Below are 20277 nucleotides of genomic sequence, written 5' to 3' on the forward strand. Positions count from 1 at the left end.
CGAAGAGAGCTGGTGCCACTGCTGCCTTTGCTTCAGCAAAACTGAGTGAAGAGGCAGGCTTTGAACCTTGAGACATGGAATGTGTGTGTGTGTGTGTGTGTGTGTGCGCGCGCGCGCAGCTCTCTGCTGCTCTAGAGGAGCACGCTATCTTTGCCCATTGTTCCAAAAGTTCCTAAATTTGATCCTTCTACATCGAAAAATCTTTCAGCGGCTCTTTTTCAGTGGGAACAACATAATGATCATATTTGCTTTTCCATCTTTGTATGGTTGCAACCATCCCTCTGTTCCTACCAAAGCCACACTTTTCTCCTTGTCTGCCAAGTTAGCCCCACTCTATACCAGAACTGGGTTTGAGTCCCACCTTGGGCAAAAGAGTCATATATTGCAGGGGGTTGGACTAGATGGCCCCTGTCGTCCCTTCCAACTCTACAATTCTACTGTCCTACGAAATAATAAGCTACAATAAAGGATATATTCCAGCTTGAGAAGACTAGAGGAGAGCAGAACATCTTGGTAGCTTGACTGCAAAAGTTGGCTTACAAGTGCTATACCCCTATGCCTCATTTATGCATTACAGGCATTAACCAAATTGAGTATGAAATGATGTATGGTGAGAATTTACCTGCAGTATAGGGGTGAAAGGCCTTTTCCTGCCTGAGAGCAGCATTCCCTTCTGGGCAATGGTGGGGGTGAGTGGCACGTGTCAGTGGTGGGCAGAGTCGGAGGTAAAAGTAAACAGAATAGCTAAATTGAATCCTGCAGCAAGCAGGCTGCTCCCTCTTAACTGCTGCAATAGGCTACTTACACACACATCCCCTCTAAACAAGCAATAGGCATTATCAGAGTTGAGGAACACATTTCAGCTAGGCAAAAGGCACTGAAGGAGGGTACAAAGCAGGGCTGGTAAGAGAGATGGCTGAGGATAGGGTGTGACCTGGGGAGAGTCCCAAAGACTAGAGCCCACAACTGGCCCCTGGGATTGAGGTTCCCAATCCCTGTTGCAGTCAAAGTGTTGCCTTGCAAGGAGTTAATGGAACTGAGCATTTTAATGTATTGACCTAGAGATAAAGCAAAGGAAACTGGTATTCTTCAGAGCAGAAATTTAACAGATAGTGTACAAGCTTTAGAGGAAGACAAAGGGTGTCCCTTGGGATTATGATAAGCAAGGAGAAGTAGGGCAGTTATTTAAGAGAATGAAGCAATGCTTTCCTGGCTACAGCAAAGGCAGTGCAGGCCTGTTTTCCATGCTTTTGCCCGAGACATGAAAAGCCACTTCTCACTTGGAAACAAAAGGCTATAAGGAGGAGCTAGGGAATTCTCACCCCAGATGCCTGGACACAGGGGAAAAAAGGCAAATCGTTCCAAACCTGTGTGATGCCAGCCACACTTCTTCGCCAGTAAAATACTGCATTTACAAAACCTGCTTGAAAATGGCTCCTGCTAGACTCAGGTCTCTAGCTTGACCACTAAACATCAGGAATGTTAAGACCAGGGCTTTTGGTGCCCCCTCACACCAGAACCTTTAATGTACGTTTGCCCCTTTCTCAAAAACATACTCAAAAGCTACACGTGAAAGGGGTTGATTTAATGTAAAACAAGAACATTTTATTTATCCCTGACAGACGCTTGATGTCAAAACTTTTTGTCTGAACCTGGAGGACAAGATTGCTCAGTGTGCACAGGTGACAGGTGAGCAGTGCGCTGACCTGCCCTTCGGACTGCCAGCCCAAAGCCAGCTGGTGCTGGTTACAAACAGCAACGGGTCTGGAACAACAGATCTGGGATAATGACCAGACAGACATGAATACAAGGGGGAGCAGATGGTACGATGCTGTTGGCTGCACAAACATGCACTGGGGCCCCCTGTGCTGGACCATGCATAAGGAAGGGTGGGCACTTCCAGCAGGAAGGGGGATTGACCGTGTGGCACCCCCTCCCTCTGGGCATTACCCCATGAAAGTAAGATTTGAGATGGTGAGGACGTTGCCCTGCTAGGACGACCCACAGGGAGCCACACGCACCACCACTTGGCAGTCGCCTTCTCGTTTCCACCTCTTTTGCTGGGCCTTCCTTGCTCAGCTTTCTCCGTGTTTTGGCGCCACCTCTCAAGCTCAAAGGGCTGCCATCTGAACCACAAGCCCTGGAGGTAGGGGATAGTTGATGTGAGACAGAGAAGCAGGTGCCATCACGCACACATGGATCTTGTCACAGTCGGCTGTCATGCTGCAGACCTGAGAGAGGAGGAAAAACAACAGCAGCTTTTCAGCACAGTAAACTAGATGTAGGGAACCTCTTTGCCCCTGCCACTGTGTGTCGTGCAGCCCCCTGTATTTATGTGATAATTCAGGGCCATGCCCCCTCCACACAGCGCTTGGACAAAAGCACAGGGCCATTACACACAGAGCCAAGTGTGCCCTAAGCACATTCCTCTCAAGCGCCTGTTGGTTTTGAAGGAAAACGTGGCCACTCCAAAAAAGAACATGGCGATTTACAGGTTCTTGAGAATGATATAAAGGTCTGTAGAACGATAAAAGCTGGTGAATGGGAAGTACATAAAAAACCATCATCACCACCCAAGAATGACCTGGCAGGAACCCATGAGCTTGCAGACTGCTGATGGTAGCTGAGCCTAAAAAGGAGAGATTGGAGAAAGGAAATTTCTAAAGCGGTAAAGAAGGGTGAAGGCTAATCATTCCCAAATCACCTTTTAATGAGAGCACCTCGAGATGGGGAATGTTCATGTGTGAACTGGGGATGGGGCAGAAAAGAAATGGAGGAAAGGGGGAAATTATTCACTTGTTCAAACACCTGACAGCTCATAGGGGAGGGAATGCCTTCACCACCTCCAGAATTGAGTGCCTCCCATAAAACAAAAACAGGTTCCCAAACTTATTTACCCCACAGACCACTACAAAATTGCTAAGGGTCTTGAAAAACCTGGTTTTTCTACTTGTTGCAGCAAGTGTAATATGATATGTTAGATGATGTACAATTTAAAACTGCATTTTCACTGCTTTTTTACTGTTTCAGAATGTACACAATAAAATACAATGTAAACAGTAAAAGCAGCAATGAAAAATCAATCAAAAGCAATAGGAATATTTAATGTGATAGATATGCTGTCTCTCATCTTCAACCACAATCTACAGATGTTGTGGACTACCTTATTGAAACTCGCAGACCACACTTTGGGAACTCCTGCTTTAAAGGACTTGGTTCTGGAGCTGGCAGCTGCCTGAGCAATATAGCACAGCAGGGAGAAGGCTGACCAGTGATAATGGGTGCTCATATAAAATATAACCATTAAAATATAATAACTCCTCTTTCAGATATCTGGAGCCATGAACAAGACAATTCCCCATTAGGGGTTGGGGGAAACACATTTTGTGGTTGGTCCATTTATTCTTAATGTGATACTATCAGAAAGCCAATTTCTCCCTCTCAAGAATACATGGAACCGGATGAACACTAACACTGGTTTTGCACAGCACAGAATTGCACAATTAACATACTTCTTTAAAACACCACCAAAGGTACACATTCATGAAATGAGACATGCTATTTTAAACAAAACAAAACAAAACAAAACAAAACATCACCACACCATCGAACAATAGAGCTTCAGTACTGGGACTGCACAGCAAAGGGGTGAAGGACCACTGAAGAAATAGAAAAATCCCATATACCAAGAAATTAACAGAATGGTATTTGTGTGTGCACGCGCACACACATGCAGAGACTCGTGTGCCTAGCTCACAGCTGATGTACATAGCTTCACGAGAGACCAGCAGTGCCAAGAACACAGCAACACATGCCACTCACCTGTGGGCGGGGCAAGGCCATGTTGCCACTCATGTGATGAGAGGTGTGAAGTTGGAATTATCATCTGCACTCTTTTCGCTATCTGCTGACGGTTTTCTCCTCCTCCCACCTGCAATGTCAAGGAGTACAATGTTGCAGACCAGTGCCCAGCTTTAAATGGCAATGTTAATGGGAGGGTACAAGACCCTTCGGGCCTAACACATCGGGCACGACTTCACAGGCTCAGGGAATTTCAAGCAGATTGGTGGCTGGTGAATCTAGCCTCTCGGTAGCTTCCTCCCTAGGAGCTGCGCCCCACTATCACTCCCCAGTGGTGAGCAGGTCTACACTCAAGTGGTCATAACTGCACAGCTGCGTCAACTGCCCCCCCCCCATTTACCCCCTCCAGGGTCTTTGATGTGACTTACTTAGGGTCCGGAGTAACTTTTTGCCCAGGGGCTCCTCTGGGCCACTTGGGGATATGCTCATCTCCATTTCTCTGCTTGAAGTTTCAGGTTCCAGCCTGAAAAGGCAGCCCTCGTTTTCTGTAAGGCAACAATATCCAAGATAAGGTACAACACGCTTCTCTCCCTGTTCCTGGCCCACCTAAATGCCACCGTGCTCCCAACATACTTACTCTGCTGCATGCTGGTCTCTAGGCAGCCTGCCACCTCCTCCTGGATGTGAGGGATTCCCTCCATGTGCAGGAACACGGAGTCTGTCGGGCTCTTAAGATGCAGGTCTGAGTGGCTAACTGCAGGGTTCAGAAGGAGAAACCACCACAGCAAGTGTGTCAGGACAAGTGTACATTTCAGGCGTGGGATACAGGGTGGCAACAAATCAGTGTGAAGGCTGACCAGGGATAAAGTCAAAGGTGGGCTGTTATCAGTTAATTCAGCTTTCTCCCATTTGGCCTGGTTTTAATTCACATTGAGCCTTTGCTCCAGGATAGGCGCACAAGCAATTTACACATGCAAAATCTTTTTGTCAAAATTGGCAGCGAATGTGCTTCACCACGGTGTTCATTACTGTACACCATCGCACAGTCGGAACATGCCTCAAGCTGTACCTACTTCTCTCGTGCAGGAGGATGGCAGGGTCGTCCTTGGGGGTCTGTGGAGTGCCTCTGACGGTGGGCGCCTTTGTGGAATCGGCATCATTGAAAACCTCCATGTCAGGGGTCTGGGGTGAGCTATCCATGTGGCTGGCAGCCAGCGCATTCTGGTACTGCTGCCGTGTGATCTGGGCATGGGAGAGAGGGACCCATATTCAGATGACTTGCTTTTGTTCATCATCTCCAAAATCTACCTTGTATCTTCTGCTACAACCCACGTCCACAACCCTTTGCAACTCAACTACTGGATGTTCTTCCATTTCACTGCAACATCTCTTCTGCTTTCACTATCTTTAAAACTGTGCCACCTTCATGCCCTGCTAGTGGCTTTCCCATTGGCACCTGGTAGGAAACGGGGTGTTGGACTAGGCACATCTTTGGTCTGGTCCAGCAGCATCCATCCTCAGGGAAAGACAGCTGTGCCTCAGCAACCAAAGGATTACAAGGATGCCCAAACCTGCCTCAAAACAAATGGGTCTACAGAAGCCCAGAGCCTTGCAAGTTCTGTGTGATGTGCTATTCGTCAACCCTCTCCCTTCCATCTTTGTTTCTTTAGCAAACCTTTATCAGCCTTGTTTAAAGGTAAAGGGACCCCTGACCATTTGGTCCAGTCATAACCGACTCTGGGGTTGCGGCGCTCATCTCGCTTTATTGGCCGAGGGAGCCGGCGTACAGCTTCCGGGTCATGTGGCCAGCATGACTAAGCCGAGCCAGAACAGCGCACAGAAATGCCGTTTACCTTCCCGCCGGAGCGGTACCTATTTATCTACTTGCACTTTGGCGTGCTTTCGAACTGCTAGGTTGGCAGGAGCAGGGACCGAGCAACGGGAGCGGGGATTCGAACCACCGACCTTCTGATCGGCAAGTCCTAGGCTCTGTGGTTTAACCCACAGCGCCACCCGCGTCCCTTATTAGCCTTGTTTAGGGAACCTTTTAATATTTGATGAATTATTGTATTTTAATATTTTGCTGGCAGCTGCCCAGATGGGTGGAATAAATTATTATTATTATTATTATTATTATTATTATTACTGCTCTGCCTTTTCATTTCCGTCCACCTAACTCAAGGCTGAAATCTCACCAGGCATCAGCTCTCTGTTCTGCACGCAATTGATGCTACTTGACTGTTCAACTGATGAACAGCTTTCACATACAGGATAGCCTTGTACCACAAAATGCCCAAAGAAGCGCCAAGGAGTCTGCACTTGCTCCAGTTGCCCAGCCCAGCAGATACCTTGACAAACTGCACATCACAGAGGATGTGCACGGAGTAATCTGGCGTGTAGATGTTGTTGCTGCTGCTGTAGAGTTGGGTACTGCTGCCTCCATAGTCATTGCGCTCTCGGATGGGGGACTCGCCCGAGCGGTTTAATCCGCTGCAGCGGGATGGCGACTGGTTCACTAGAAACAAAGAGGAAGCAGTGAGCAAAACTATTATCCCTCACAGCGAAGAGGCAATGGCTAATGTGCAGGCTCTCGGGGAAGCATTTCTCAAGTCACTCCTCAAGTCTGGCATGGAAATTTGGCCACAATCACCTCCAGCCATGAAATCCAGCGTAGACTCAGCCCAAAACATTTTGCTGGCGGAGGACAAAATGTACCCTCTCTGTTTCCATACAGCTGTCAACTAGGCTGACAGCTGAATCTTCAAACCGTGGTGATGTGATCAGGGTCCTCTATTGGCCCTGAAGCAGCAGGAAGTGCATGCAGATGGGAATGGCTGGGCAACTTAGGAGGAACAGCTCTCCATTCCATTCTGCTACCCGAAGTAACTGCCTCACTTTGCCTAACGATAGGGCTGGCCTGACCAGGGTAGCTTCTGGGGTTAATGTCACAGACCTGCTCAAGGAGAAAGAATGCTGAGCAGGGATGGGACATGGCAGATAATAAATACAACAAACAGGCAGTAGGGTTGGAGAGAGCAGCTTGCTTAATGAAGGATTTCCCCCCGCCCACCCCTGCTTTAAACCAACATCTGCTCTTTCAAAAAAGCCAACAGCACGCAAGCCCACGCCATGCTTCTCAAGCTGATTTGCTGCAAGACTATGCAGAGAGGATATTAGCAAGAGGAAAATTTGAGGGATTATTCACATGATGTGGATTCAGGTCACCATTGTAGCTCTGCCTGCTTCAAAAATAAGCAGGCTTGATGGGGAATAGAGCAAGAAGAGATTGAAGTAAAAACTGGAGAAACTGCTGGCTCTCTCTTGCTTGACAAGGAACAGAAATGGCTCAGGTTTTCCAAATGAGCCTGAGAGCATGTAGCAGTGTTGCTTCCTACGGAGTCACTAAATCAATGGCTTTTATAGATAACAAACACAAACAACCCTTTGCAGGTTTGAGTGGCACCTTTGTCTACAGCAGTTTGGGCAGCATTGAGCAGTTCTGAGAACAAGAAGTGGGCTGTTGATCTGCTTAATTTCTTCTCCTGGTAGAAATTTGGGCACCTCAGTGGAAGTTCTGCCTGTTTTAGCAGGCACCCATCAACATGTTGAGCTGTGTGATCCCCACATGCTAAGAGAAGTGACTTTAACCAAGGCTCCAGTCAGCCTGGAACAGGAGTCTGCTAGTACTCTTAATGGGAGATCTTTTCCTACTCCATGCAGAAACTTTCCCTCCATACTGCTTTATGGTGCTCAAGGGGCTGGTTTAGGCAAACTGAACAACGTATTACAATGTATTAAGGGGGGAGGTTTCTGAAAGTTGAAAAGCAAGCATCCTCTCTCCTCTTCCACTCACTCCTCAGACTTCCCTGTGCAGTACAGGGAGGAGAGCTCACCATGAACTTCTCCCTTGTTTATGAATGGCAATGGAACCCACCTGAGAGGTGCCACAGCTGAGCTCTGGCTGAAAAAAAGCAATGCCTACTCCCTATTTAAGATTGTGTTTCTCCTGCCTATGAAGAGCACCAGCCTAAAACCTATTAACACAGCACCTATAGTATTGGATTTTCCTTCAATATCCTTTGTTACTATCATTTTCCTCTACAACACTGCCAACACCACACTTTCCTGTTTTCTTATTACTGACAAAGCTGGTTAACACTATATTCTTTCATTCTCTCCACTAGCTAAGATTCATATTTTTAGCTTTGTGTTTTCTGCAGCGTTACTCCCACCCTGTCTTTTGACCATTCTATCTTGCAATATTTCATGTCAAGTTCTCCACTTTTCTAATTCCCTTGATCCTAATCTTTCTTGTCTCTTTGATTTCCTTTCCTTTCCCTTTCCTTTCTTGCAAGCCATAGCACATCAAACACCTTGTAGGATACCTACTGCAGTAAGCAGAGATTTGTGGTCCTTAATGAGTATTTATGGCAAGAGCTTTCAGAGACTAGAATCCACATCATCAGATGAAGAAATGTCTCTAACGGTGACTTAAAAAAACAAAACCTTATTGCTTCCACAAAATTTCCCTATAAAACCCCTGCAATCCCCAATTTCCTAATATTTTAACTGCTGTTTGTGTAAGATTAACACAGGAAATGCATGTTTACCATTTTCACATGCAATCCTTGCTTTCCCCCTCTTCTTTGATTGGCACTTTCTTAGCTCATTTCCCCCATGTAAGAAGGTCCCTCTTAATTCGGGCACCATGCACATTGCTTGAAATTCTATTGTCGAGAAAGCATGCACAGCTCAATTGCAATAGTGAGACCACAACCCATCTAGTAAGGAGGTATGTCCCTAGACGCTAATTTTGGAACTGGCCAATTGAGCGTATTCCTTGGAATCTCTAGAAACATATACAACACATTTCTGCATATGCACACATTTGTATATGGATTTGTATGCACATATTCTGTATATGCACACATGCAGATTTATATGCAATATTTATCGTTTGCAACTCCTCTATGTGTATGATAAATTATGGGAAAGTGGCTATCCCTGGTGTTTTCTGTGCAGCCTTTGATGTAGATCACCGCTCAGCACAGGCAAATAGGTAACAGTTGTGGAGAAGCACAGCACATGCAAAAATATGAAGAGTGTTCATTTTTGCATGCATGTAGAGTATATGCCGATATGTGGAATTAGAGGAAGGGCTCGCATTTAAGCACAGAATCACGAGGTTGCAGGATAGTGTAGTGTGTATTCCTCCATACTCTAATGTGCAGGGCTGGAAAAAGGATCAGCAGGCAGCAGCATGGGAACTCTTGCTGGGTGCTATGTATACAGTTACCTGGGGAGCCAGCCAGAGATTCCCCTCTGCTGAAGGCGAAGGTACGAGACATGGACACAGGCACTAGATGGGGGGCCAGAATCAGGAGACAAAAACCAGGGGGCAGGGGAAGGAGCAAGGGAAAGGGTTTAGAAGGAACAGAAAAGAACTAGGCTGGATAGACAACAGAATTACAGCTTGGAAAGTTGCAAGCCGCTCACAGATAGAGAGTGGAGCTGTCTTTCCTGCAGCTATTTATAAAGTGAACAGGTAGGAAGGTCTGGCAGGCAAACTGCCAGATCTAGATCAGGGTCTAAGTATCCGTAGTATTGTAGGGTTATATTATGGAGAACCCTCTCCGGACTGGGCGGGGGGAGGGGGGAGTATATCCAGAACAAGGACCCTGAAAAGAGATTTCACTCCATATGCTACCAACATTATTTCACAGACACAATGCCTCACCTAACATCATAAGTAGGGCCCAGCCACACTTCTGTTTGCTCTGCGATTTCAAATCATAGGTGCTAGAGGGGTTTTGTTTGTTTGCTGAATCTGCAGATTGGCATTTGTTCCAATTCTGGGTAAAGCTGGTGGGACCAGAAAAAGAAGAAGCAACAACCCTCTTGGACCCATGATTTGAAATCATGGGACAAATGGAAAAAGAGGTTTTAATAAATACGTCATGAGCATTTGTTGTAGAAACATGATGCAACTCCGCCAATCACCACTGGGTGGCACCAAATTATACATTATGGTATGGATTGTTTCTGGGCATTCAAAAGAGATTACGGACCCAAGGTTAGGGGCCATAACTATTATTCCTACAGATTTTCCTTATTTGCATGGAGCATTACTGTCTTGAGGGAGAAGGTGGGCATTCTACATGTGAGCAAGGATATTTGTTATGCACACACAATACATGCATACTTGATCAAGTTACCACACATATTAAGTACAGTATTTTTTGCACCATAACACTCACTTTTTTCCTCCTAAAAAGTAAGGGAAAATGTCTGTGCGTGTTATGGAGGGAATGCCTACGGGTGGCATGCCTACGGATTTTCCTCCTCTAAAAACTACGTGTGTGTTATGGTCGGGTGCGTGTTATAGAGCGAAAAATACGGTATGTGCAGGACCAGCTCCAGCTTTTTCTGAATCCAGAACAGGAGAGATGTGGGCAGGAGGGGCTTAGGGCTTCGTTGCCTCTTGATTGGCTGTAGAGGCAGAGGAAGAGAATGAAGAGATAGGAAGGTGGGATGAGGTTAGGACCCTTGAAAATAATGGCCAGCAGAGTCTCTGGGTGCAGCTTGGGAAAACAAGGACTGCCTGTTCTGGGCTGGGAAGGGGGATGATGACAAGGGGCAGGGGATGTGAGAGGGAGGAGCGGTAGGAAGTCCAGTCTTCTATCCAGACTGGGTGTTTCAAGGGATGTCCTGCCTGAGCAGTCCTGCTCCACATTATCCACATCAGCAAAAGATTAGGTTAGGGAGAAAATACGTACACAAGAAAGATGACCCGGCCAAGCTGCTCATTTTGCGCACGTCGTTATCTGAAAAAACAGGAGGCAGATGGAAGGTGAGTCTCAAGTCAGAGCTTTGTAGTACCAGCCCTACCCAGTACAGGGAAGATACCTTTTCTCTGAATGTTAGGATATTGATGTTCTGTTTCACCTAAGAGGAACAGATATGTGGATTGTTGTGTGTCACATGTCTGTTTACATTCCAGCACAGCCTGCTGGGAACTTTTGTGTATAGCTTTTGCTTAGTGCCTCCTGCTCTTAGATATGAAGGAGAGCAGACATGTTTTCTTTGTCTTGATCTATGCTGAATAAACTGCTTGTAAATATGCTTTACATATGCCTCTGTCCGCCTTTCTGTTGCGAAGAGTTAATTACTCTGCTGATTAGAGCGTGCTCCAGCTTCTGAAGAGTTCTGAAGCTGCGGGTCACTGATTTATGCTGTGCCAAGGACTGGAGATCGCCTGGCTACCGGCTGGTGGGCTGGAGCCACTGGGGGCCTGCAAATTGCCCCCGTTTCCTTGGACGCATCCCAACAATGGAATGCCAGGGTGGTCATACCAGCTGCAGCCTGCCTGGACTGGCCGCAGATTGGCAGCCCCTGCTACAGCGATGCTGTTAGTGTATCTCACAAAGTCTGCAAGGCTTACAAGGATAAGAGAGCACCCCTCTCACAGACACTGCTCCTTCTGACTTTCCATTAATGCTTCTCATACTGCAGTTCCAAAAATGTTATTGGGGGGCGGGCTTGTTCTTCCACATCTACATGAGAAGCCATATAGATTGCTGCCAACCATGTGAACAGGAAGCTCAGTGACTTCCATTTCACCACTGACCATTTCCCTCTGGCAAGGCTGTTCAAACTGTACATGCTCAGGTGGCTGCAGCTTAGAATTAAAGGGCAACACAGAATTTGAGTTCATGAGTACCTGAAGTCAAAACACTGGATTGGAAAAAGTGTTTAGGCCTTATGGAGAAGAACCTTCAATGGTGTGGGCTTAGCGGCTCCAGAAAGCTCAGGGCAAGGGCCAGAAATGAAAGGCTGCCAAGTTGGGCAGAGGTGGGGGAACTTCCTTTCAGTAGTGGGCAGACCAATGAACCTAAATTTCACCCTTGTACAGTAGGCTAGTTTCTGCACACATTCCTCCACCTCTCTCTAACCTCCATTTGGGGAAGCAAATTCAAGGAATATCAGAGTTCAAGGAAGTACCGCAGCCAAGCAGGGACCCTCAAGGAGGGTGCTATCTGGGGAAGAATCCTAACAGGCCAGATAGACAGGCTGGGAGGATTACGGCTGGGCCCCAGGCTTGTTTAGAACAGTTACCAAGCCTTCTCCATTACTTTTGCTCTACTTTCAGACCTTTGCATTCCCTCTTCCTTTGTTCGCTTTCTGCCCTATTACAATTTGCTTACTGCATTTCTGTGAAAAGCCAAACGCTGCCATCAGCAAAAGCCCCTTCCTTGGGGCTTCCTTCAACTCATTCTGTGGCTGGCTCTGGATTTTTACCTGAGCAGACAACAGCCATGATAGCTGGGACTCCGTAGTACGTGAAGGCTCCATTCTCAAAACGCAGGCCTTCCTTCCCCACTTCCACCTCCACCTTCCCCTGAAGAAGCATAAAACAATGGAAAGGCACTTCAACCCTTGTCCTCACAATCTTTGCTCATTCATTAAAAAAGAGAGGAAGAAAAACAAAGCCAGTGCATCTTAGCAAAACTGCTTTGAACCAAAACAAAGGCTGTTTACTCAGATACGTGTGGGTGTTCCTTCATAAAAGTAGATAGCAGAAGGTATGAGCCAAGGCTGTTGGTGAATCAGTAGGAAAAAACACAGGATAATGGGAGACACATAAAAGCTGGGAGGGCCCCTGGACAAACTGGGAGAGCCCATACCTGATAGGTTTGGAGTGACTGCCTGATAGGAGTCTGAAGCATCAACAGAAGGGACACAGGAAGAATGATTCCAGGGTTGGGGGTTAAGGATAAAAGCCAGCCTTCGGCAGGGAGAAAAGTATACTAGAGTATCTAGTGGTTGGCTGCCATAAGCCTAGCTCAAGCTAACAAGATGTTTGTTTCCCCCCAATATTGATTTGTAAACAACATTATTAAAACAGAGAGAAGAGGTAAGTATTACCTGTTGGCGAGGCTCTGGCATGCTGGTTTTCTACCCACCTTACAAACATCACTAAACTTGCCACCTATTATAGATGAGGCTGAATATGCAGATGAAAGTGTGGGGAAGGGTTGTGACTCAGTGGTAGAGCCATTTGCCTTGGACACAGAAGGTCTCTGGTTCAATCTTGGCATATCCAGGTACGGCTGGGACAGACTCCTGCTTTAAACCCTGGAGAGTCACTGCCAGCCAGTGTAATACTGATCTAGATGACTCAGTGTAACTGTAAGACCATGGGCGTAGCCAGGGGGTGCTGGGGAGCTGCCCCCAATCAAGTAAATAAATAAAAATATTTAACTGACCAATTGCATTGCAGATAACTCAGCTCTGCCCCCCCCAATAAATCCTGCTACACCCATGTGTAGTGGTTCGCTGGTAGCAAATTTAGAGCATTGTCAACTTTAGCGCAAAATAACTGGAATCCAACACCTTATTCCTTGATCTAGGCTGCAGCACTTTTAAAATACAGCTGGGGAAGTAAGGCCTTGTAGATCCAAGGGTGGGTGTAGCTGTGCTATACTATAGCTGTGCTATAGTCCCTCTGGGACTATGGATTCTCAAGGAATGTTTGACCAACCTGTAGGATGAGAACGAAGTAGTCAACTGGCCGATTGCGCTGGAAGAGGTAATGTTCAGGGGCTCGCCTGTTCTTGTGGTCAAACTTCATCTCTTGGATGACGTTTGGGTGTTTGAGCAGCCGCAGCAGGATCTTCTCTGAGAGATACGGGGGCTTGAAGGGCTCAACCTCTGCAAGGGAAAAATGGGAAAGGAAAGCATTTTGAGGTTTGTGAGATGGGGCTTTACGCCTTCTATGATCTGCCAACGACAGCCCAAAATGGTGACCAAGGGTGCCATGGAAACTCAAGAAGAGAGAGGGAATTCTCCAGTTCAGGTGGTGCAAGTTTGGCTTAGTTTTATCAGGGAGGCTGGTAGCCATGGCAAAATTTGTGCCCTGCACCCATCAACTTCTCTCTCCAGATTAAAAAATGGGAGTTCAAATAATTTCCACTGTACCATAAAGCAGGTCGAATCTTGAGCTGGGAAAGCTGAAGAGTATAGCTCCTTGAGGTATGCAGGCATCATGGCTGCTGACAGCACTGGCTCAAGGCAAGGACTGGACCCTCATCATTAAAGGTGCTTTGGAAGGGCTGGGTACCTGTGGCCATGAAGCGGTGGGTGGCCAGTAGCAGCTGCGGGGAGATCTTCACCTTCATCTCACTATCCGAAAGTCGGAAAATGGAGAAGTCATGAGGTTTCCGACCCCGGTGGGGGGCCCGTTCCTTCTTCCGATTGTCAGCTGAAAGTCAGGATAGCAAAAACAGAGTTATGGCACTGATAATCTACAAATGGTGCCCTGTCTCCATCTCTTCTTCCCCTGAACCTGGAAGCAAAACAAAACCGATGATTTCTGGGACTCTAGATAGACAGCTAGAAGATTTCAAGTGTATGCAACTCCTCTTCCCTTTCCTCAAATCTTTTATTCGTTGAGTACATGATGGGGTGGGGGAAAGTTCTGAAACTGGAACCTCCTGTCTGCAAACTCAAAGAGTTCCAAAGACGGGTGACATTTGTGGATTTCTTGAGCCATCTTGATATTTTTATATGGCAATGACCAGTAAAATACAGGCACACATTTGCCCTGCTCTGCACACTGAGGAGTTCCCACTACATAAGATGTTCCATTCCAATGTTTCTTCTCTCAAGTGCAACACAGAGCGGTTATTTTATAATATCTGACAAGATGCACATCATGAAAGCACAGAAGTGCAGAAACTAGTTGTGGTGAGATGAAGACATTCTGTACAACCTCAGGAGCTATCTGTTAATTCCTCTGTGCCTCAGAGCTGAATCATGACATTGAAACAAAGTCTGAAGACATTGCTTCTTTGACCACCTACAGCTCTTTCCCAGTGTTTCATTACTTAAGCCATTAGTAGACCATCCTTTAGCCAAACAGTTCTGATGCAGGAACATTGCCTCAGACCTTTGGGGGAAGCAGCAGCTCCACTTTCTGTCAAGCAGCGAGATCAGTAATTCATAAAATCACAGTGAGAAAATTAAAACTGGTTCTGACTGAACTTGCTTCTTTCTAGATGCTTGTTTGAGGGTTGGGGGAGCAGTCACCTCTGTGCTTCCAAATACTCACTGTAGAGGTCGGTCTCATCCAGAATCTCAGATTTGATTATCTCTTCAATAACGTCCTCAAGCGTGACGATTCCCATCACTTCATAGAAGGGGTCTCCTTCCCCTTCATTATTCACCCGCTGCACAATTGCCAGGTGTGATTTACCTGCAATGAGAGAATGAACACAAGCAGGCTGAGCAGTAGTTTGAGTGAACTGCCCCACTGCACCCAACAAAAAGGAGTTAGAATATTTGAGGGCCCGTTGACCTAAGTGCTCAGTTGGGTAGCAATCCTCTCCTGAAATGAGTATGCAAAGCAAAAGCACTCCATTTTATCCCATCTGTGCCAAGGACAGGTAAGCAATGTATGTCTAGGGAATACATCTTATTTGCTGTGGAATGAAAGGGCTGTGACCTGAATGGGAAGGTGTCATGATAGTTGGTACAGGTGAGAGGTCCATAATGGTGTGAAGGAAAAGAGTAATGTCAAGGAAACACTGATTCTGTGACAATACAAAACATACAATCAGGTGCCCTTCAGCAATGAACCAACACGATGCCCCATCCTATTTTTACACTGAAATCAAGATTAAAGTATTACAGAAAAGGCCATTAATTCAAGAACTCTTCAATAAACAAACAAGGGACCATTATGGGTGCCCAGGAAGATGCTTTGGGAGCTGACTAGGCTTCCTACTTCAGAAGGCATGTGAAACAGTTCATCATATGATTTTTATTTTACTGTGATTAAAAACAAACCCTGACGTTCCATTTTTAACAGGGCCTGAGCACTGAAACAAAGAATGTAGGCTTAAGAGTTCAATGATCATGGAAGAAACACGACAGGTTCCAGACTTACCTCTCATTTTCTATATGATTCTCTTCCCCCAGAGCATTGCACCTAACTCTGAGAAAATGCTGGCAGCTGCTCTTTTCCATGTATGCTGCTTTAAGAACATTTCAAAGCATCTAAATGGGGAATAATTTGCTAGGAAGTAGCACTACTGAGAGGAAAGGAAGCTGAGCATGACTCAGCAAGATTGTGCTCAGCTTCATCAAAAGGAACAATGAAGACAGGCCATGAGATGCCATATTTAGCATTGGCTGCATCTCAGCTTCCATACCGTGGGCAGTTCTGAAAGCTGCTTTCAAATATTTCTCAGCAAAGTGGATGTGAATGAGAGCCAAGATGCATAGATCTAATAAATGCTTAGCCTTGGTCTCTTTGCTGTTAAGCAGTGCAGACCCATTATCTGTTAAGACTGGGTCTGTTAAGCTTTTCCTACCCACCCTGATGCTTTCTGATCACCAACAGGACAGCATTCAAAGGTGCAGCTTCCACTGGGTGCCTATGCGTTTTAATACTAACTTAAGTGTGAGGATTCCTTTGAGTTATTTCCATCTGCTCACACAAATGGGTACATTTCAGTGTATGTATGTACTAACCCCCTCATCAGTTTTTGAGAGAAGCAGTTATTGCTGTTTGCTCCAAGGCTTCTGAACTTCTTCAACTGTACTGCAGAGGCAACATCTAAAAAAATGCTATTTAAAAAACAAAGCAAAAAAACCATATAGGGCAAAATTCCCACAATTTCAGCTGCTGCAGCTTTGGCACCAGATATCACAAGGTTCACAATAAAATTGTGAATGCTGGTGACCCTGAACAACATCAATGGGTATTAATGATTTCCATATGGCCAGAGCAAAGCTGAACAGCATCAGGGGAGCCTGTACTGCACACCTGGAGATTAAATAAGCCAAATTCAAGACCAAACATAAAACTCCCTGCCTTTCAAAAGGGCAGCTGCTTTAGATTGCCTGTGTCTGGCACAACCAGCTGCAACTCAGCCAAGTGACCCATAGCATCACTCAGGGATGACTAAGTAGAACCACCACTGGACAAATCTTAAACATGGTATTACTCTGGTTCAGTGTGCTCACATATCCCTAACAATTAAGGTGCACAATTCTAACTGATGAGAGGTATTGAACACAAAATAAGTTGTCTGATGTGATGTTTATATAGTAAAACTATAACCTTTGTTCTCTCTTCCTAACAGCAGCACTGCACACCCAAGGCACAATCAACCATGTTACAAAGCAAAAGCAAGGGAATATGGGCTCTATGTCTGGAAAAGTTATCAGGAAGATTAACAGTTTTGGGCACTGACAGGATGCTACCTACTCATCCACAATCCCAGTTAAGTCCAGTGATATTTGGCCCATCTTTTTCATTTAGTTGGACAATCTATAGTTGGGATGGGAAATCTGTGGTCCTCCAGATGTTGTTGGACTACAGTTCCCATGATCCTTGACTACCGGCCGCCCTTGCTGGGGCTGATGGGAACTGGAGTCCAACAGCATTTGGAGCACCACATTGGATTACTGGCTGTATTGTTCCCTACTGTTTCTTGCGCCTTTTTCTGTTCGGTTTTCCCTCTAACAACCTGGTATCTAGCAAGCTGCAGATTCCTACTGTAGCTTTCCCTTCAGAGATACAATTTTCAGAACCCTTAGCCAACTACAGTTCCCAGGATTCTTTGAGGGAAGTCATGTCCTTGAAATGTGCACCAAATATGCCTTAAACGCCTGGTGTGGATCTGTATATGATATGAGAGGTGCTGTTCTCTGTGATATTTTAAATTGGTGTTAAGAGAAGCCAGGGCTGGGTTATTTGCTTTGCAGTTATCTTGCAACTGCAGGCATGCGCACAGATGACACGGGAGGGGCTATTTTCAGTAGGCTCTCTGTTGAGAACCGGCCCATAACTCAGTAGTAGAGCACATTCTTTTCAAGCAGAAGGTCTCAGGGTTAACTTTATATTTCTAGATAGGATTAGTAAAGATCCTGGGGAACCGCTACCAGTATCAACCTAGATGGACCCATAGTCTGACTTGGTAGCTTCATATGCCCACAGCAAGTGCTGTATTCCTAACACTCAGCTGGAATAGGCAAATTATAGCACAGTCATCTTCCTTACAAGAGTTGCTGAAGGCAAAGAACTGGCAGACCAGGTTCAGGCTGCTGTGAAAGGAGGGCTAAATGGCAAATGCATGAATCACTCAGCTAAGAGCAGAATATTCAGTACATATGAGTTTATGCACACTGGGTGCAGGGTTTGTTTTTTTTGAGGGGTGGGAGGCCTTAGGCCTACACAGCAATGCATTCCCTCTCAAGCAGCTCCAGGAGAGCATTGCTTACTCAGTTAAGATCTAGGGAATATTAGGATTGCATGAGCCATGCATGACAAGAACACAGAAACAGACACACACACACACCCTTGCACCTCTCCCAGGAGTCCAGCCACATTACCTAGGCAGGACAAGACTAAGCTAAGACAAGAGGGCAGGCCAGTGCAGGAGGGGGCAATGTGGAGTCCCAGGGTACCTCGCAAGCAGGGCACGCAGGGAGCAGAGAGGCATGTGATGCTGGCGGGAGGCGAGCGGCTGGGGCCCCGGGCCCTCACCCGTCTTGAACTCCTTGAGCAGCGCATCTAGGCGGGTGTCATGGAAGACACAGTGCAGCGGGCGGCGGTAGAAGCGGGTGACCGTCTGCAGCGGGGTGCAGTCATCGGGATCCACGAAGGCCAAGTCCTTGACGAACAGCAAGTCGACAATGTTGTCGCGCCGCTCGCCTTCGTAGACCGGGATGCGTGTGTAGCCTGAGCGCAGGATCTCGGAAATGGTGGCAAAGTCCAGAATGGCATCCGAGTGCAACATAAAGCAGTCACTGAGGGGCGTCAGGATGTCCTCCACCACCTTGGTGCGCAGCTCCAGGGCCCCTTGCACCATGGCCAGCTCCTCACTCACCAGGTCATGGGGCTCCGCGGCGCGCAGGGTCTCCAGCAGGCGCTCCCGAGTGGAGAAGATGCTCAGCTCCTGGCGCAAGGCCCAGTCCAGAAGGCGGCTGAGCGGGTAGCAGATCGGGAAGGTGGCGGCCATGAGCAGGCGGGTGAGGAAGAGCGTGTGCGCCGCGATGGCGAGCCCGTGGCGGGAACACACCGAGTAGGGCAACACCTCCCCGCCCAGGAAAACGACCCCGGTGCAGATGAGCACCGGCAGCCAGGGCACGCCTTGGCTCGCCTCGGGCAAGGGGCTGTGCACGGCCTGCAGCGAGGCGCACAACCAGCCCGCCAGCGCGGCGTTGGCGCCGGCCTGGCCGAGCAGCAGCGTGCACAGGAGGTAAGTGCCGCTCCCGCCGCGGCCGCGCGCCGCCTCCACCTTGCGCGCCTGCTCGCGCTCGGCCGCCGAGCCGCTGTTGCGCAGCACGCGCAGCTCCATCGGGTCGAGCGACAGCACCGCCAAGCGGAGGCCGCTGAAGAGCGCCGACAGAGCCAGCAGCACCAGCGCGCCCAGCACCCGCAGCCACCCCTCGGCGGGCAGCGGCACCAAGCCCGCCGACAAGCCCGCGGCCGGCGCCTGCACTTGCAGCACGAAGCCGCCTCGCGCGCCGTGCAGCTGCCACGCGCGCCCGTCCCAGGCGCACAGCGAGAAGCGGCGCCCCTCGGGCCCGGCGCCGGACTCGCCCTTGCGCGGCTCCCGGACCCTCACCTCGGCCAAAGCCGAGCCGGCCGAGCCTCCGGGGAGCAAAGGGCCCAGCACCTCCACATCCGAGGCCCAGGCGCTGCGCTCCGGGCAGCGCTCCGCCTTGGTCGGCTGCTCCACGAAGACCAGCCGTCGCTCGCTCTCCTGCCGCGGGCCGCCGCTGCCGAAGCCGTCGCTCGCGTTGCCTTCGGCCGCCGGCTGGAAATAGACGCGGAGCAAGAAGCGGGAGCCCTCCACAGCCCGCAGCGCTCCCCCTTCGAGCCACACGCGACCCGGCGCCGTGCTCTCCGGCCGCAGCCCCAGCAGCCACGCCGCTCCGCCAGGGGGCCGCGGCGACAGCGAGAAGAAGAGCAGCAGCACCGCGCCTCGGCTCCGGCCCCAACAGCAGGCGCTGCGGCGCTCCAGCGCGGGCCCCAAGCGGCTCCAAGCCTGGCCCACCATCCTCAGCATCCCGGGCGCGCGGCTCCGAGCAGGGCTCCGAAGGGCAGCCACCGGCCGCACGTGATACTGCAGCGGCGGCGCGGGGGGTGGGAGCGGCTGGCGGGCCACGTGGGCGTGGGGCGGGCCGGCCAGCCCCTCGGGGTGTCTCATTGGCCGAGCGGCGCCCGGCTAGCCCGCCCACGGCCCCCCGCGCTGTCCGGGGCCGAGAGCGTGCGCGGGCGAGGCGGGAGGCGTGCCGATTGCTCGGCGCCCTCCGGATTCAGGCGGATGCAAATACAGTAGTTGACTTCGAGCCGGAGTTCGAAATTCCGTCCATCATCCGTTGGCCTGGTCCCTTGTGACGTCGCGGGCCGGGGCAGGGGAGGGTGTTGTCCAAGGAGTTCATTCGACCGTCTAAGAAGGC

The 20277-nt window shown here is 48.6% G+C and overlaps 1 protein-coding gene across 2 annotated transcripts; it reads right to left on the reverse strand.

Annotated features, from left to right (window-relative positions):
* Nucleotides 1-1579: 1579 nt before the first annotated feature.
* On the reverse strand, nt 1580-20039 carry CNNM1 (cyclin and CBS domain divalent metal cation transport mediator 1). 2 transcript variants are annotated; one of them, XM_028730595.2, is made up of 13 exons: nt 18356-20039; nt 14912-15055; nt 13922-14062; nt 13343-13512; nt 12100-12199; nt 10578-10625; nt 9098-9160; nt 6150-6316; nt 4875-5043; nt 4439-4555; nt 4230-4346; nt 3823-3931; nt 1580-2231 (listed from the first exon to the last, which is right to left on the reverse strand). In XM_028730595.2, exons 1-12 carry the CDS (start codon nt 20022-20024, stop codon nt 3852-3854), a joined length of 2985 nt encoding a protein of 994 aa, XP_028586428.2. In that variant the 5' UTR covers nt 20025-20039; the 3' UTR covers nt 1580-2231; nt 3823-3851. The 2 variants fall into 2 exon arrangements, with proteins under 2 accessions (XP_028586428.2, XP_028586429.2); XM_028730596.2 differs by lacking the exon at nt 9098-9160.
* Between the last annotated feature and the right edge of the window lie 238 nt (nt 20040-20277).

This window comes from Podarcis muralis, chromosome 6, assembly GCF_964188315.1.
Source record: "Podarcis muralis chromosome 6, rPodMur119.hap1.1, whole genome shotgun sequence".
Taxonomy (NCBI): Eukaryota; Metazoa; Chordata; class Lepidosauria; order Squamata; family Lacertidae; genus Podarcis; species Podarcis muralis.

Bases quoted from the DNA above. Each gene is read 5' to 3' on its own strand.
- CNNM1 (XM_028730595.2), bottom strand. From the start codon at position 20,024: ATGAGACACCCCGAGGGGCTGGCCGGCCCGCCCCACGCCCACGTGGCC. The intron at 12,200-13,342 runs GTTGGTCAAACA...ATGCTTCTTCAG, and splicing joins ACTTCGTTCTCATCCTACAG to GGGAAGGTGGAGGTGGAAGT. The intron at 3,932-4,229 runs GTAAGTCACATC...TTGACATTGCAG, and splicing joins AAAGTTACTCCGGACCCTAA to GTGGGAGGAGGAGAAAACCG.